The sequence below is a fragment of the Poecile atricapillus genome, chromosome W (assembly GCF_030490865.1).
Source record: "Poecile atricapillus isolate bPoeAtr1 chromosome W, bPoeAtr1.hap1, whole genome shotgun sequence".
NCBI lineage: Eukaryota > Metazoa > Chordata > Aves > Passeriformes > Paridae > Poecile > Poecile atricapillus.
The window spans coordinates 104232789-104250505 of NC_081288.1; the positions used below are offsets into that span (position 1 = coordinate 104232789).

General features: G+C 47.4%; 1 protein-coding gene across 1 annotated transcript in view; it reads left to right on the forward strand.

Moving 5' to 3' along the window:
• Window positions 1-14046: 14046 nt before the first annotated feature.
• Window positions 14047-17717, forward strand: part of LOC131591765 (low-density lipoprotein receptor-related protein 6) — a 145749-nt gene continuing 142078 nt past the window's right edge. Inside the window, exon 1 of the mRNA XM_058862805.1 lies at window positions 14047-14176. Within this exon, the coding sequence (XP_058718788.1) occupies window positions 14122-14176 (55 nt within the window). The 5' untranslated portion in view covers window positions 14047-14121. The remainder of the gene's footprint in view (window positions 14177-17717) is intronic.

Here is a 17717-nt window from a genome sequence, read left to right on the forward strand (position 1 = left end):
CATCCCTTGAGGAAGGACTAGCCAATGGTATCTTTTTAAAGGTGCTTGTCTGTTTGGAGAGGGAACCGAGAATGCAAATCTGGGGGCGTCCTGAGGGTGGAGGGGTATGTTGAAAAAACAGTCCTTTATGTCAATGACAGCCAGCTTCCAATCTCGGGGGAGCATTGAAGGGGAGGGCATGCCAGGCTGGAGGGGGCCCATGTCTTCAATAACATCATTGATTTTCCTGAGGTCATGAAGGAGTCTCCACCTGTCTTTGCCTGGTTTGCGTAGGACAAAGACAGGGGAATTCCAAGGGCTATTGGTCTCAGTGATGTGGCCCTTGGCAAGCTGCTCTTCTACGAGAGCTTCCAGTGCGCGCAGTTTGGTCTCAGATAGGGGCCACTGATCAACCCACACTGGATGGTGCTGTTTCCAGGTGAGTTGGGGGATGGTAGGCATGGCGCGCTTCTCAGTGACCCCCACTAAAAATCCCTGCTGGGAATCCTCAGAGAAGCTCCCCATTGGGACAGGAGATCCCGTCCCCAGAGGGTGATTGGTGCTCTCACCACAAATGGCCTGATGGTTGCCATTTGTCCCTCAGGTCCTTTGATGACAATATTCCGTTTGCTCCTCATGGAGGCTGTCATCCCTCCAATTCCTGAAATCATGCCTGCTACAGGCTGTAATTCCCAATTGTCTGGCCACTCGGAGCGGGCGATGATGGTAACATCTGCTCCAGTGTCTAGCATTCCTGGGCGCTGAATCCTTTCCCCATAACAAAACAGGCTACAGTCTACAATGGGTTTGCAGGAGCCCACAACCTGTGTCCACATAGCACTGGGGTTGAGGGGAACATGATCTGGGCAGTCACTAGGAAGTAAAAAGGCCTGTGCCACAGGAGTCTGTTCCTTTAAATAATAAGGAGGGTCTATGCAGGTCAAAGAGATGGAAATTTCATCTCCAGGGTATATAGTCTGGACTTCAGGAACAGTATGAATTTGTCCTGGACAGTTGGTTGGATCCCCAAGTATTAAGATGTTAGAGGGACCGCCTGGTGGTCCACGTTTCCCTGTGGGGACTTTGTAAACACAGTCACCTTTCATATATAAAGAGAGTCTAGTTACCAGTTGACGCCGAGTTCCCATCTGAAGCGCTCCACCTGCTGGGTTTAATATTGGGGCCCCCGTGGAGGCAGGATGGTGGGTTTGGCAGGAGGGGTGGAACGGTGCGGCATTTGATTTGATGTCGAAGCGCGGGGCCGTTCTGCGCTCTGCTTGAAGTTTCCCGAATGCCAGTTCTGTCTGGGGAATCATTGGTGGGCTGGCAGTTGTATAGAATGTCTCTCCGGACAGTCTTTGAAAAAATGTCCAGGCTCGCCACAATTAAAACAACAATTTCTATTGGGGTCTGCAGCATAAGCTCCAGATATTGCCTCTGCCACTCCTTTAGCCACTGCAAGTGCCACCGTATTCTCACTTGAGGCAGAGGAGTGTTTGGTGCAGGCTTCAACCATCTGATCTATGGTTGGTTCGGGGTCCAGAGGGAGGGCTCGCAAAACTGCTTTGCACTCCTGATTAGCATTGGCCATTGCTATTTTTACTAATAATTCCTTTTGTGCCTGAGGGCTCTCTATCTGCTTTTCAATGGCTATTTTTAACTTATCAATATACTTAATAAAAGACTCAGTTGCCCCCTGCTTAATATTGGTGAAGCACTGCGTTGGCACTTTATCATCAGGGGTGGTAAAAAGAGATACCTTGGCAGCATTAGCTATATCTTGTAAAGCTGCTTCAGGCAGATCCCGGGCCTGATCTCGGGGCTTTTGGAAATCTCCTTCTCCTGCTAATTGCTCTAAAGTAAAATTGGGTCTGTTAGCATCTCTTGCATAAACATCTGCCAATTGCTTTAAATGTTTTTTCCACTGCCTCTCCCACAACGTATTCTGCTGGAGAGAGGAGGCAGTTCATAATATTTTTGATGTCATGCGGGACCATGACGTGGGCAGAGAAGGAGGCTTCCAGCAAGTGTTTAAAAAAATGTGAACCCCTGCCATGTTCCTCTGCAGCTTTACAAAGTTCCTGCAGTTCCCTATAGTGGAGGGATTCCCATGCGGCAACTTGTGCCCCTGCCCTGTCTCTCCTCATTATTACAGAAAAGGCAAGTATTTTCTGGGACAGAGCTGAGTTCCCCGCCCGTGTGGCTTCCCTCTGCACCTCAGCCCAGTGATCTTCATACTCAGAATCTGAATAAGAAGATTCACTGCTCTCATCTCCTAGTGGAGATGGGGGGCACTTGCTGGCAGCGCGGGGCCGGCTCGGGTGCCTAGAGCTGGCCCTTTTGTGGCCGGGTGGGGAAGCCGAGATGGCCCCGCTCTGGCCGGAGCCGTCCCGACCTCCGGGGCACTGTGACCCTGGAGCGGGAGCGCAGCTGGGGACGGGGCCCCGGCACAAAGGGACAGGAGCGGGGCCCGCGACGGGGAGGGGTTTCCCCATGGATGGGGGAGGGCCCGACGCGGTTACACCCAACGACGCAGTGGGGGGGGAGGAGGAGCAGGACGCGGCAGGAAGAGAAGGGGTGAAGGCGGGAAAGTGGCCATTTTGGGCATCGAGGGCGGGAAAACCGGGGTGGGAGTGGGACAAAATGGCGGGGCTGGCCACACTGCCGGCGCCATCTGTGCTAACGCTAGGAACTGGGGGGGACACAACCGGGTGTGAGGGCATAGGAGAGAGGGTAGGGGAAAGACCCAGAGCGGCATGGCCACTGCCACCCTGGTGCGGGTAGAGAGACGGTGGGGGGGTGTCAGGGAGACGGCAGCAGCCCTGTGCCCGGGGGCAATGTCCACCCGCCGACTGGCTCTCAGACAGGGAAAGGGGTTCAGGGACACCTGGAGGGGCTGACGGGGTTGGGGGGTTTAACTGGGGACCCAAAACTCCCTCTTCTTTTTTTCCCTCTTTTTCCAATGAGAAAATAATATTTTGAAACACAGGAAAGAACTTTGCAACAGAAAAATCCCCTTTAGCTTGAACTGTATATAACTTTCTCCCCACATTATCCAAAAAAATTCCTGATTTAGCAGAGTCCGAATTAATCTTAAAATGCTTAAAAACCCAATGAATAAATCTTTTTAAATCCCCTTTAGAAAACTTAAAATTTCCCGCTTTTAAGGTAGTTACAACTTGGATATAAAAGTCCCTCTCAGGTGGGGTCAGCCTCAATACAGAGGACTCATTCCCCATCCTTTTTCACTCCCCACCCAGCAGTAAAACAGCAAAAAAAAAAGAAAAAAAGCCCGAAAAAAGGAACCTTTCACGGGATACACTTACAATTTCTCTTCGGCAGATGCCGGCGGGCGAAAACAAAGCTGCTGGGTGGGTGGTCACCTGACGACCGGTCCTCAGGGGCTTTCCCTTGCCCCAGATGGTCAGCGAGGGTCCCGGTCGCAGCCTCTTGGATCGCTTCTTGCTAGAACGCAAGCAAGCTTCCTCGAGGGGTGGCGGCTCCAACGGCGGCTCGCCTCGCAGCTGAAGGTGCAGGCGGACGCTTCTTCAGGGCTTCTTCAATGCCCCACGTTCGGGTCGCCACTTGCCGCGGCGGCGGAAAGCCCGGAGCACCGCGACTTCTCCAGAAGCAGCCTTGAGAAAGGCTGGCCCGAAGCGCATGCGAGCAGCTTCGAGCAGTCGAGTGATTCCAGCTCAGCTCAGTAATAGTATAGTGATTTCAGCTCAGCTCAGCTCGGCAGCAGCGGCGGCAGGCAACACAGGAAGCAGGGACGAGATAGCTGGTCCAGCATTCCACCGAGGCACAAGCCTTTATTCAGGCAAAGCTTCGGCGAAGGGTGCCGGTAACAGCGAATCTCCCGAACAGAGGAAAACCCGGGATATTTATGGGGAAGGAGAGGGGCGGGGGGAAGCCCGAGATACCTGTATCGGGGTGGGACAGCAGGGGGGAACACCAATGAAACACAACAGTTTAACATAACTAACTCAAAGACCCCTGGGAGCGACATTGTGTCGCTCTTACAGAGAAGTATCTCCTCTCCAGGGGAGGGCCAGTATCTCGGGCCCAGCGGGCTCCTCCGTACCCACAACTAACAAGTTTTAACAAATTCTTAACAAAATGAAATAAACGAACTACAACACTTCTCTACATTCCTATTCATTGATAGTTACGGGATAGCTGCATCCCCTTATCCTTGAAGTCTTGCACATCCTTACAGGAGTGTACATGCTGTTCCCAGATGCTTTCCCAGTGTCTTGATAGGTATGCCCCCTGAAGGGCTAGGATATATTGAACATTTTTCTTCCTCTTCAGAAAGCCTACACTCAATCTCACAATCTAAATTTGCTTTTTTTTTCCTTTAGGTCTTTATACTTCTTGAGGATGTCAAAGTGCAAAGCATAAAACTGCTGTTCTTTGTCACCTGTGTGTTTGGTATTATAAGCAATGTATAAGTGTTTTTTAAGTTTCAGTACAACTATGCTGGATCCTTGTTTCCTGTATATTGGCTCACTTAATTTAAAAAAAAAGGCCTGAGGGTCATGCATTAACTTCTCTTCTGTTTTTCTCTTGCTACTCTCCTTCCATCCTATAAAAGGTTATTTTCTTACATGGCAAGAGTTTAGATATGCCATGTTCAAGCTGTTTTGATCCCTTTTCTTTTTGGTTCACTTTGTTTTAATAGAAAATTGATGAAGAAAATTGAAAATTATGTCATACCAATAATATTCAGGAGTAGTAATCAGATAATTTGTGTACCCTGTATTTTCTCAAAGAAATTTAACAAGCAGTTAACATCCAGAACAACTGGCTAAGCCATAAGGAATGTTTTGAAACATTTGCTGATTTGAACAGTCACTCTGAAGACTGCAAAGGTGTTTCATCATAATGCTGTGATGGTAAGGATGGTTATATGAGGTAAAATAACTCTTTGTAAGATGCTTCAGTACCAGCTACCTCAGAACGGCTGAATTCTGGCTGAAAGTTACCAGGAACATCACCAGGGTTTCTCTGTGCTTCCACTTGCACTGAAGAACGGATGTGGTCAGTGGAGCTTAGACTTTGACACTGTGGCTTTTGCAACAATTCTCAACAACACCTAGATGGAAAATTTGCACAAAATTTAAATATACATTGTTGTGTTGCGAAGATGGTGGAAGCCCCCTCACTATGACACAGATCTCCTATAGACTTGCCTGCTGTTTAACTAGTTTCTGAGTAAATTTTTCTGTTTGCTTTTGTGAAAGAACTTTTTTCCCTTACACTGAAACCCAAGTTCCACTGGCACTATTGAAATACTGGTGTGTAAGTATTTGGATACTACAAGCAAGGTTTTTCTGATCCTCCAAGTAAGGATCCGGGTTAGTTTGGGTCCTCTGAGTAAACTGTGAATGAGATGATCCTTTTACTACAGTGGTCATGTGTTATGTGTCTTTGTCAGTACAGCTCCAACTGGTGTCAGTGGGAGGTCTTTCAGCACGTATTTGTAAGTCAAGTCCTCCCACTTAGAGGCTCATTAACTGTTCAAAACAATTGCCTTACAGGATGAGAGAACATCTCAGCTCAGAGATAAAATTTTGAAAGAATCTGTAGAACATTTTCCCAGCTGCTTCTGATTATTTAACTATGACAATGTTGTCCTTCTTTGGTTCCAGGGCATGAAATAAGGAGTTCAAATGTTTTTCCACCATGTGATAATTCAGGCAGTGCTTCTGGAGATACTCCAGATTCAGCACACACTGTATGTTGCCTTTGCTCTGGTTTAGAAGAATTTGATTGTGAGATAGAGTTTTAAACCCATGAGAACAGCTCACTCCATGTTTCTCACTGCCAAACAAGATACACATGTGGCTTTCCTACACTGACAAAGCATAAAGCAAAGGTAGACCCCATTCAAGTGAACATTATAAAGAATGGTAGAGTTTGAAAAGTGAAAGCCTGAATGCTGAAGTCTATCCACATGCTACATCTAGCAGAGTAGCTACATATGGCAACTTTTCTAGAAATATGTCAGACACTCCATGTGGCAGCGGCCTCAGGGAGACTCAGGAGTTACATTGTTCCACCCCAAACCCCTTGTGAAGGGCGGCCCAGGAGTTCTGATTGGGTTTGAGTCCCTGGGGGGGTTCTCCCTTGGTGTGTTTCTATTGGTCCCTGACCCTGAACTCCACCCTCAAAGGTGTAAACCCTCGGTTCTGTCCCTCAAAAACCCCAGCTGTGCCTCTGTTCGGGGCTGTCTGTTCTGGACCTGAGTTTGTTCCCATGCTGAATAAATAAATGGTTTTATGAACAGGAGCCCGTCTCGTTGGCGTTTCATGCTGGTCCCCAGAATCCTGCTGCTTCCCTGGACGAGATCCTGAGGTTGCAGACTGCAACAACTCCATCTCAAGGATGAGTTTAAATGTAGTTAAGTGCTGAGATGTTTTTGCAGCTGCCAAAAATGGGTACGCCTGGTGATGGTAATGAAAATTATTTCAGGAGCATTGACAATAGCAAAAACAGCAATTGAAGAAGGGTCTGTGTGCTGCAAGCAGGTACAGTACAGGCCTCTTCCTCTTGTCTGGAGCATCTCCTGACTTTCTAAACCATCAGGCATTTGGAACATAGAATAAGGTTATCCTGGGCAGCAAACAGTTAAAGTGGGAGGATACAACAAGTCACTGAACAAAAGAGATGCATGGAAGTTGTGAGAGACTAGCTTTTCAATATAATGTAAATTATTTTTGCTTCTGTGATAATGAGACATGAACAGACATTAATCAGAATTTACCAATGCATGGTAAATTGCAGTTTCAGAAAAAAAAAAAAAGCAATAAAAAAAGTTAAATACTTAAAACTTCCAAATCTAGCTTTTCAATGCCACCAGTGCCTACTCTAAGGCAGTAGGAGCTGTGCTGGCTGTGGGGGCTGTGCTGGCTATGGTGGCTGTGAAGGGTGTTAGGGCTATAGGGTCTCTGAAAACTATAGGGTCTGTGAGGGGCAGTGGGGGCTATGGAGTGTTTGAGTGCTATGAGGGCTGTGAGGTCTACGAGGTCTCAGGGGGTTTTGAATGCTGTAAGGGCTATGGGGGCTTGGAGGGCTTGGAGGGCTATAGATGCTGTGCTATGGAGGCTGTAAAGGCTATGGTTGTTATGGGGGCTGTGAGGGGTGTGGCATCTGTGAGGGCTAAGTTTTTTCCTTTTCCTTTTTTTTTTTTCTTTGTATGGTTTGGTATTTTGGGGCTTTATCTTCCTCTGCTTGGTATCCCCTCTTCTCTGCTCAGGCCTCTCTTCTCTTACTTTTTCTTTGCTTTTCATTTTCCTGCAGGGAGCCTGCGTACCTTTCCACCCAACAATGGGCTTATACAGCTAAAGCCAGCATCAGTTGGCATCAGCTCTTGGTTTAGCCAAAGTTGGCTCATTTAACCCTCTTTTTGTAGGAAGGCTTTTTAGTTCTCCCATGTAATGCCAAGGAGTCTGCTGTAGCCTCTGGGGTGCACGGGACAAAAGCAACAGGTGCCTAAACTAGAAATGTCAGAGTCAGAAGTTCAACAAGGCCAAGTGTCTGCAAACAGTTTTGTCTCCTATCTTTAAGTGGTTTGGGTCTGTGGTTCCCACTGTTTTGGGTTTTTTACTATGATGACTGAAACACCTTTTCCTATACTGAATGATTTATTGCTACAGTATGCCCTAGGCCACACATATCCTAGCTGTTTCCTCCTGTTAAAGTTCCAGGATTTTTAGACCACAAATGAAGATAGGACTCTAAATCATAGTTCCTTTCAACACTTTGAGCTTTGGTTATCTTGAAAGAAAAAAGTGTTTTGGGAAAATAACACTTTAAATGTATTGTTCAAAAAAAAGATTTCTTAATATGCTGAGGTTAAACAGGGATTTTGCTCTGTGTAAACCCTTTCCAAATTGTTATAAAGGTATTAGATTTTTCACAGTTGCAATAAGAAAAAAAAAATAGTAGAAGTTGCATTATCTGCAAAGCTAATTGAAAAAGTCATTGGAAGGACACTGAAAAAGTCATTGGAAGGAGCTTTTTGAGTTAGGGGCTATTCAGACACAATTCCCTGTCTTTTATGCAAAGATCCATGTGACCAAATACTGTCTTTGTGGGTTTGACTTGGGAGAGGGTAGAAAAAGGAAGGATGAGGAATGGGTTGGGTAGCCTTACTCTAATCACTGTTTCTTCTTGAGAGAGGAAAATATAATCTAATTATTCCAAAATAGAATATTATCATCCTTCAATAATATCTTTATAGCAGCCACTACTTTTTTTAATAAATATATTTGGGAACTGGGTCTGACTTTTTCTGAGTTTTCCTTTGTCACTTATCTACATTTAGTTGCCAGCTGTATTGGAAGAGTATTTATTGAAATCTACACTGCAAGGAAATTATTCAAAGAACTAATGAAAATGGAATGGCAGTGAATGACACTTCAGCTCTATATAATTGCCTCTTCCATCTCCTCATCACATGAAGCATGAGTTACGGGCCATAAGCCACAGAAACCTTTATATATGCAGCCAGTGCGAGCTGGTGCAGTGTTGCCAGTGCAAGGACCCACATGCATCCCTGCTGTAACAGGCAATGTCTATTTGATTTAAAGATTTTTTTTTTATTTTAAAAAGGTAGGAATTTTGTTCCTTGAAGTTTACTCATGCAAGAGTGAGATTGATCTCTAGGGCTTTCACAGTAATTATGATACTGAAACAAACTGGATAGCTTTCATGCCATTTTTTCAGACCTTGAAACATTTCCCACAGTGAAATATAAAATTAATCAAATCCAGTATGAGTAATAGTTCTGAATTGTCAGAGGCATCCCTCTTCTCTTTGAGAAACCCTGGCTAATGGTAGTTTAATGAAAATGTTACCAAGAATATGCCTTCATCTTTGTTTTTAATAATTAATTTATTCATCAATTAAGAAGATAACAAAGATTTGGGTTTTCCTTGAAATAATAAATTGCTCCAACATCTTGCATTTGTGTGGCCTTACCTTACAAATCACATAGAAGGGGAGCACTTCATAAAACAGGACAGACATTAAACCTAGAGATTAACCATTAGAGGGCAATCTTTCCTGCTCTGAGGAACAGCTCATAAAAACACCCCTGAAGAGATACCATGGTTGATGCTCCATACCCATATTCTTGAGGTGCTTAGTGTCTTTGCTGAACGGCAGACTAATTTTTATATGAACATAAAAATAAATATATTAATATCAACACAAATAAAATATGAACATGGCTATAAATATGTAATACAAATAGGAAATATTAATATGACTCTTCCTCACAAAGTCTGAATGAAGAGGGATGGGTCTCTTTTCTTGCCATAAACTGCACTCTATGACAGAGTACTTCAGCCCAGAAGTGACTACTGCAGGTGGCAAATGAGCTCTTCTCTACACACACATGGTGTGTCACGCTATAAGACACACAAGTAAAGATTGAAAACTGTTGTAGGAAAGATTGCTTATTATTGTGACACAGTGACTTACCTTTCTTGACCATAGGCATAAATTCTACTCACTAATCCCTGTGACTAAGAGTGCAAGAAAATGCACAAGGCTTTACCAGTAACTAAGTTTTAAACTTCAAAGGCTGCAGTGCAAAGCAGAATTGTTAAATATTATGCATATTGCAAAACGCTGAAGGGGTTTGAAAGGGGGTTGAAAAGGAAATATTCTTAGATTGTTGTTGCTTAAAAGGCACACACGTTATGGTTAATAGGGCCCAGATGCTGACTGGTTTTGAAAAGCTGAGCAAACTAAAACAAAATAGTGTTTTGGTGTCTGTCAGCCTGAAATGTGAGCTCTTTTAAAAGGATGTTTTCACTGTATCAACATAGCATTAAAGCACTTTACAAATTTTAGAACAGTAACTTTCTCAAATGACATTTTTATAATATGGCTTTGAAATGTAGCCATGGCTAAATATTCACAAGGAAAGTCTTGGACTTGCCCTGTGGTCTGGTGGGCAGTGGCAAATTAAAATCAGAATCCTGCATGGTTCACACTAAAAAACATGACCGCTGATGAAGTGTATCCTCAGGCAGTGCTGTTTTCAACTCCATGGGAGATAGGAGAGAAGAGATAGTAGGTAGACAGCCTGACCTTGAATGCACCATCAGCAGGAGTCCAAACTCTCCTCCAAAGTCATAAAGAAAACGCCCAAGCCTTCCAGGTCATCTTATTTCATATTTCCTTGTGGGGATAATGCTGGATTTCTGTTAGACTAGCTTGCCTATATGGGCTGCTGAACTCAAGCACCTTCTCCTCTGTGAAGTTTTTGTTGTAAGGATTTTTTTTAGCCACAAAGAAACGCAGTTCTCATCCTGGGCACCAGGCAGCCTCTTGTGGTAGAGAAGATGGGAAAGAAAGGATGGTTATTAGCGGGGGGAGGGGGCGGGCGGGGGGGGAATGGGGTGGGGAGAGGAAGGGTGGGGAGATTTGGGGGGAATAATAAAGTAGTACTGAAACACAAGAGAAAAGGCAACTCCATATGTGATAAAAAAGGGAATTTGATGGGAAAATTGCCCCAGAATTAGTAGAAATGCTAATTTTTGCTGTGATTTGACTGTAGTGGTAGTAATGGCAAAAACAGGTCAGGTTTGATGCCTGGAGAAAATTGCTGGACTAGAGAGGTGACTCCCTGTTTAAGGAAATCTGCTTGTAAGGTACCTGTATCCTGGGAAAAAGGTGCAGTTCATATGGTATGGGAAGAAAAGTGAGGGGAAAAGTATCAACGCTTGTGATTGAACTTCAAGAGGGAAAACATGATCACTGAGGATGGTGATTCTGCTCTCATGAGACCTCACCTGGAGTCCTTCATCCTGCTTAGGGGCTCCCCACATAGGAGCCCCTGCTGGATGCAGAACACAGGGCTGGACCAGCTCTGCCTCAAAGACAAGCTGAGAGAGTTGGGGTCATTCAGCCTGGAGAGGAGGAGGCTTCAAGCCTTCTAGTGCCTGAAGGGGGCTTTCAGATGGAGAGGGGATTTTCACAAGGGCATTAGTGATAGAAAAAGGGAGAATGGCTTCCAGCTGAAAGAGGGCAAATATTAGGAAGAAATTCTTTATTATTCTATGATCTGGTCCTCTATCCATTGAAGAAGGAATGCCATGGTGAACCTATTTGCATGCTTGGAATAGGATAAACTGTGTCAGGCATTTCTATCACATTTATTAGAACGGACCTTGTTTTGAAGAGGAGTTGGATGAAAAATTTTTCTTTATTAATTAACTGCATGACCTAAGCAATGTGACAAGATGATGATGATGATGATGATGACGACACAAGTCAGGGTGTCCTATTTTATTCTGTGAAATCATTGTAACAGGCATCACTGGAGGCAACATCACATCCCATTTCCCAAGTTCCTGTGCTGCAGACTTTCCTGCTGGGGGTAGGAGGACTTGAGCTTGAATTTCAGTATGAAGGCATGGCCCTTTTGAAATCAGTGAGAACTTTACCATTGCCTTCAGAGGGACCAGCATTTCGGCACACTATGCCCATTAATTCTTGTTGAAACATTCAGTGAGAAAGCTAATTATGATAGTGGCTTCTGTGATGTGGGCAACCACAAAGTCATTTGCTGAGCATCCATCTTCTTCTAACAGCTTTTGCTCATTAGGAACTTTGGTTCTGGTTCTACAGATCTCATTGACTCCATTCAAATTCGGGGCACAGTTCAAAAGCAGAGTGACTTTGGCAGTCACTGCTGATTTCATGAGCTCCAGCTGCTGTCCCTTGCTGTCCTAGGAGCTGACAAAATTGCTTGTGAGGCTGGGCCACCAACTAAACCAGGGAACTTATCAAAGTTTAAAATTAATCCCATGAAAGCTCTTGTGTCATTGAGCCACCATCCAAATTCAGAGGTAAGGGTTAAGCTGTCCAGGTTTCTCAGCCTCAGTCAGATTTGAGCCAGCAAATCAAGGTTTCTCTTTCTAAGGTTGTGGGGTTCAAGCAAGGCTGGTACCCTGGCTGGAACCAGCACGGCAGCTAATCCCCAGCTGCTCGGTCCATATCCCACTGCATCAATGTGATGGATGGCAAATATGGCGATTTATTGCAGGGAAACTTAACATTTTATAGTCTGGGGTCACTGTGTTACTCCCATCTGCTTACATCACACCTAGATGCTATTGGCCAATTGCAGAAGGTTTTACTATCCTAACAGAGAGGGGGGTTAGCTAACTTTCCGTAACATCCCGAGTTCTTCAGATCACCAGGCCTTAAACTACAACATAAGGTGAATGAAAATAACTGTGACCAACAAGGGGAGCTTCTTACTAAAATAAAAGAGACATTCCCTCTCTACATACTTTGACTTTAAGCTCAAATAAAGGAACATAATAATTTCAGAGGAATCATGCCTGGTGGAGGCTTTTTTGTGTGTGCTAATCTTGCCTATTTTACTTTGTAGAAGCTTCAGCTATAGAGTTAATTCTACATATAATTAGAAGTAAAGCTCACAAACATTTAGGAGATAGGTATTTTTTGAATTTTTCCGCAGTAAAAGCTGAGTCTGATAATATCACACGACACCAGGAGCCCTTTAGAGTCAGCCTACAATGCCCAGGTCTTTAATCTGGCACAGATGTTATCTCCTACTGTAATAACAAGAAAAGCTATGAAAATATATGTTGAACAGATAGGAAGGTAAAAGTTAAATGGTTCTGTGAGTTTCTAATAATCCTGAAAATAGTAGCAATTTTGGAATGGCAAGTACCTCAAATACTGCTCTGAATTGTTCTGCTTCATATCATTATTCTACTCACCAGCTGTCACATTCTGTGAGGGAGAACAGTGCTGTAGATGTCTAGACTTAATGAAAACGTTTAGATGCATTGAAATCATGAAGTAGATTTTCTCATCTAGAGGAAATGCAAGAAAGCTGCATTTTACATTGTTTATTAGGAATGAACAAAGAAGTTAAGGAGGGGAGTTTTTTTCAATTGAAGGTGTATTACAAAATCTTAACTTTTTAGCCTCTTCAGAAAGAAAAGGGTAGGTTTACTTCAATGCAAGAGGGTAAAATACTATGTTTAAACACAGCACACTGGCCATGCATATTATTGGTAACACTGTTCTAACCAGCACAAACCCAGCCCACCACATTTAGTTTAGCAAGGGGGACAATAACGCAGAGGGTCCCCAAAAGCGCTGGGAAATAAATCACGCATCATTACATCAGCCGGGCAGCAACTCCTGCTGATAAGGAACGCCTGCTCCCTCTGCTTTGGGAAAGGCCGGGATTTATTGCTCTTCAGTCTGCACACCGGGGGAAAGGATCATAACTTCATTTTGCCACCCTGCCTGCTGCCGCCCGCCCCCCGGGCGATACTCCGGCGTTACAGCCCGTTCCAGGAGCAGAAGGGGGATCGGGATCAGGATCGGAATCGGGATCGGAGCCTTTGTGCTGCCGCTCGGACGCCGCCGCAGCTCTGTGGCAGAAAGTAGTCCCGTCCTCACGGGCCAGGGCTGAACCGCATCGCAGGCGGCGGAGGGGGCGAAAGGAGGCAAAGTAGTCCCGCTGGAATGCGGCCGCCCCCCACCTCGCCCCTTCCCTGTGCTCGGGGGGTGCTGTAACCCCGCTCACCTCCCTCCCTTAGGGAGCTCTCCCGAGCCGCGCTCCCCGCCGGCTGCGGGGCTGCCAGGGGTGTGCGCGATCCTGCCCGGGAGAGGGGAAGCAGAGCGCCCCCGCCCCTCCGCTCCGGCCCTCCCCGACGGGAGCGGTGCCGGGGGCGGGCGCTGCGCCGGGAGCCGGCCGGGCACGGCGCGGGAGGAGGAGAAGGAAGTGGAGGAGGACTGTATCCCTGCGCCTGTGCGCGGCTGGCGGAGGCGTGGATGGGGGAAGGACCGCGGCGGTCGCGGTGAGGCGGCGGCAGCAACAGCAGCAGCAGCCGGCATGGAGGGCAGCGCCCGCTCCCGCGGCGGCACGCCGGGGCCAGTGGCCTGCTAGGGACCGGCGAGGGGGGATCTCCGCGGCCGCCCTTCCCCGCCTCCCAATCCCCCCCCCCCCCCCCCCCCCCCCCCTCCCCCCCTTTCCCCACCGCTTCCCCCGCCCGCCTGGAAGCATGAACTGGCAGCGGAGGTGCTGCTCCCCGCCGCCGCCTCCCCGCCGGTGAGAGCGAGGAGGGAGGGAAGATGGGGGCCGTCCTGCGCAGCCTACTCGCCTGCAGTTTTTGTTCCCTGATGCGAGGTGAGCGGGGCGGGCGGCGGCGGCGGGAGGGGCAGGGGGAAAGTTGCTGGGTTGGTGGCGAGGGGCCATGTTTGGGCGTGCGGGAGGGGAGCGGCGAGGCCTGGCTGCCGGCGGGGCGCGGGGCCCGGCGCGGGGGCAGCGCTCGCTCCCGGCCGCCGCCGCCTCCCCGGCTCCTGAGCAACTTCCCGAACCGCGCCGGGAGCAGCCCTCCCTGCCAGAGGCCACCGGCCGCGTCCCGACCCGCCCTATTGTTGTTTTCAAGTTTTTTCATTTTCCTTTTTTTTTTTCTTTTTTTTTCTTACTTGTTTTGTTTGTTTGTTTGTTTTTAAGGCTCGCCTTAAACTATCTCACGCTCCCCCCGTGTCTCTCTGCACCCCCAGCAGTTCGTGGGCACCGGCGGCTCTGGGGCAGAGCTCGGCCGCGCCGGCGTCAGGCTGGTCCCGCTGTGCCCGTAGCCGGGCTGGTCCCGCTGTGCCCGTAGCCGGGCTGGTCCCGCTGTGCCCGTAGCCGGGCTGGTCCCGCTGTGCCCGTAGCCGGGCTGGTCCCGCTGTGCCCGTAGCCGGGCTGGTCCCGCTGTGCCCGTAGCCGGGCTGGTCCCGCTGTGCCCGTAGCCGGGCTGGTCCCGCTGTGCCCGTAGCCGGGCTGGTCCCGCTGTGCCCGTAGCCGGGCTGGTCCCGCTGTGCCCGTAGCCGGGCTGGTCCCGCTGTGCCCGTAGCCGGGCTGGTCCCGCTGTGCCCGTAGCCGGGCTGGTCCCGCTGTGCCCGTAGCCGGGCTGGTCCCGCTGTGCCCGTAGCCGGGCTGGTCCCGCTGTGCCCGTAGCCGGGCTGGTCCCGCTGTGCCCGTAGCCGGGCTGGTCCCGCTGTGCCCGTAGCCGGGCTGGTCCCGCTGTGCCCGTAGCCGGGCTGGTCCCGCTGTGCCCGTAGCCGGGCTGGTCCCGCTGTGCCCGTAGCCGGGCTGGTCCCGCTGTGCCCGTAGCCGGGCTGGTCCCGCTGTGCCCGTAGCCGGGCTGGTCCCGCTGTGCCCGTAGCCGGGCTGGTCCCGCTGTGCCCGTAGCCGGGCTGGTCCCGCTGTGCCCGTAGCCGGGCTGGTCCCGCTGTGCCCGTAGCCGGGCTGGTCCCGCTGTGCCCGTAGCCGGGCTGGTCCCGCTGTGCCCGTAGCCGGGCTGGTCCCGCTGTGCCCGTAGCCGGGCTGGTCCCGCTGTGCCCGTAGCCGGGCTGGTCCCGTTCCCCCCGCGGTTCCATCCTGCGGGGTGCGGGAGCGGGGAATGCCAGGAAAGCGGTGCTGCCCCGACCCGCTCCTCGCAGCCGAGGGAGCGAGGGGAGCAGTGAAGGCTCAGCTTTCAGCTGGGCTGGCGCTGCGCTGGGACTTGAAAGAAGTTTGTGTTTCTCTGGTGAACCACCACGGATGCTCATACGGCTTTAAAGGAACAGTCGAGTGCCTTACGAGGGGATGTTACTTAAAGTAGCTGAGAATTTTGATTCTACTTCCCGGCTGCTACAAATTTCTTGTCTTTCAGGGCACAATCTGAAAGAAAACAGGATTTCTTCAATTTTTTTTTAAATGCAAACCTAACTACAGAGTTATCTGTGCTCAGTCTTTCTGGGAAGAAATCGCCTGTGGTGCTTGCATACATAATTCCTCTGTTTACTTGATTTTGACTTTTTTTCATACTAGATGGGAAGAGATTAATTGCTAACAGTTAATTGACTACATTTTGAATTAGAGAGTTCACCCCCATTAGAGTGTTTTGATGAAAGTTAGTCTAAGGGTGGTGTAGATTGAAGTAACTGCTCAATCTCCAGTTGCTCAGTAATCTGGAAAACTAAGATTTTCATCTCATCCGTAGCTTTTTTTTTTTTTTTTTTTTTTTTTTTTTTTTTTTTACCCCGTGCATCTGTTTGCCATATTGTATCCTGTTTGCAGAGATACAAATATACTTATTTAAATGGCATGTGTAACTTTTCATACTTCATGTTGTGGCAGTTAAACCCCAAATTTTAAAAGTTTTAAATTGGCTCAGGAGTATAGGGAGAAACTGTTTCCTGCTTAGTTTCTTTTAATAAGTAACAATCATACCCATTCTTAATATACCATGTGTTTGGCTTCAGTTTGATGTTCAGTCTAGTTCAAATGACAGCACAGAAATAATTGTTGTATGTGATGTCACATAATATTGTTACAGTGATTTCTGCAAATTAATCTCAAAATAGTGGCATGTGCTTTTGCAAATTTTTGTATACTTCATGCTTAATGGGACACTTTGAAGAATCATTCAGTTTATAAATCATATGGCTGTAATTTATTTTCTCATCTGTCACCTCTGTCTATTGCCAAGGACCTTTGTGTCCAAACAGCATTTCTGTTTCATCTGTGTTCCTGGTGCTCTGCTGTTTGATTGCCTACCTGAAGTTGTAATCCTCTGTTTGTGACATGATAGTAATTTTCCTTCTGGCTAATTGTTACTTTAGCTAGACATAAACAGCAGGAACAGCTGAACCGTGAAGAAACAAAAATCAAATTTTAATGCATAATCCTCCCTAATAAACAGCATCTATGCAAGTAGAATAGGTTCAAGTAAGATGTGTTGAGTTCAGAAGAGGTGTCAGCAGTTCCTTAATGAGGCAGAGGGAGTGCCAGCATGAGTATGAATAAGCTTATACATGAAAGTAGAGTTGAAGTTAGGAAGTTCACTGTTTGGTTTGTGAATTCAGTGCTGTCTGTAGAGGATGCCAAGCCGACAGTGCTGGAGACAGAAACTCAGCAAATGTAGTAGTGTGTGTTTGTGGATTGCAGTATCCTCTCTGCTTCCAGAGCCAGCTTCCTGTTCTCATAGAAAACACAAATGGACAAAGGTTTATGACAACTGAATTATTACTCTGAAAAAACTATGGTAGACTTGCTTACCAGTCTGAAAAGGAATAAAATCAGTACCCTGGAAATGCATAAAGACTTGAAGAAATATGAGGCTGTTACTGGCTAAAAATGGATGCACAGGGCAAGGCACCTGTCTCAAAAATCATCCAAGGACTGCAATAAATTAGGTCCTACTGATGTTGTCAGGGCAAGTGTTTGAATTTCTAAGCGACAGGAGGTTATCATCATGACAGCTTGCTGTGGAGGTTCTGTGCTTTGGGCTTGGGTTTTTTTTTTTAATATAGCTGCTGGAAGAAGGATGTCACTGGTCTCTGTTCTGTCCTCTTTGCCTATGGGTTGATTTGGGAGATTGGGGTTCCACCTCTCTGACCAGCAGTGCTTCTTGAAGCCACTTCCTTAGGGTATTCCAGAGGAGTGGACTTAAGGCTGCTCCCTGGCAACTTTGAGGTGTTCTCCAGGACAGCTGTGAAACCAATCAGAGAGATAATTTTTAGATAACTGACAGATGCAAAGAAGCAAAAGCAGCGTCATCACATCTGTCAGGATGCTACAGATAACTGTGAAACTGAGGTTTCAACTTTTTAAAAAGTGATAAAGAGAGGTTTCCTACACCAGTGTTCATGGCTTGCTTTCTTCCTGAAGTAGCTCTCCAGCCAGCATGCAATTG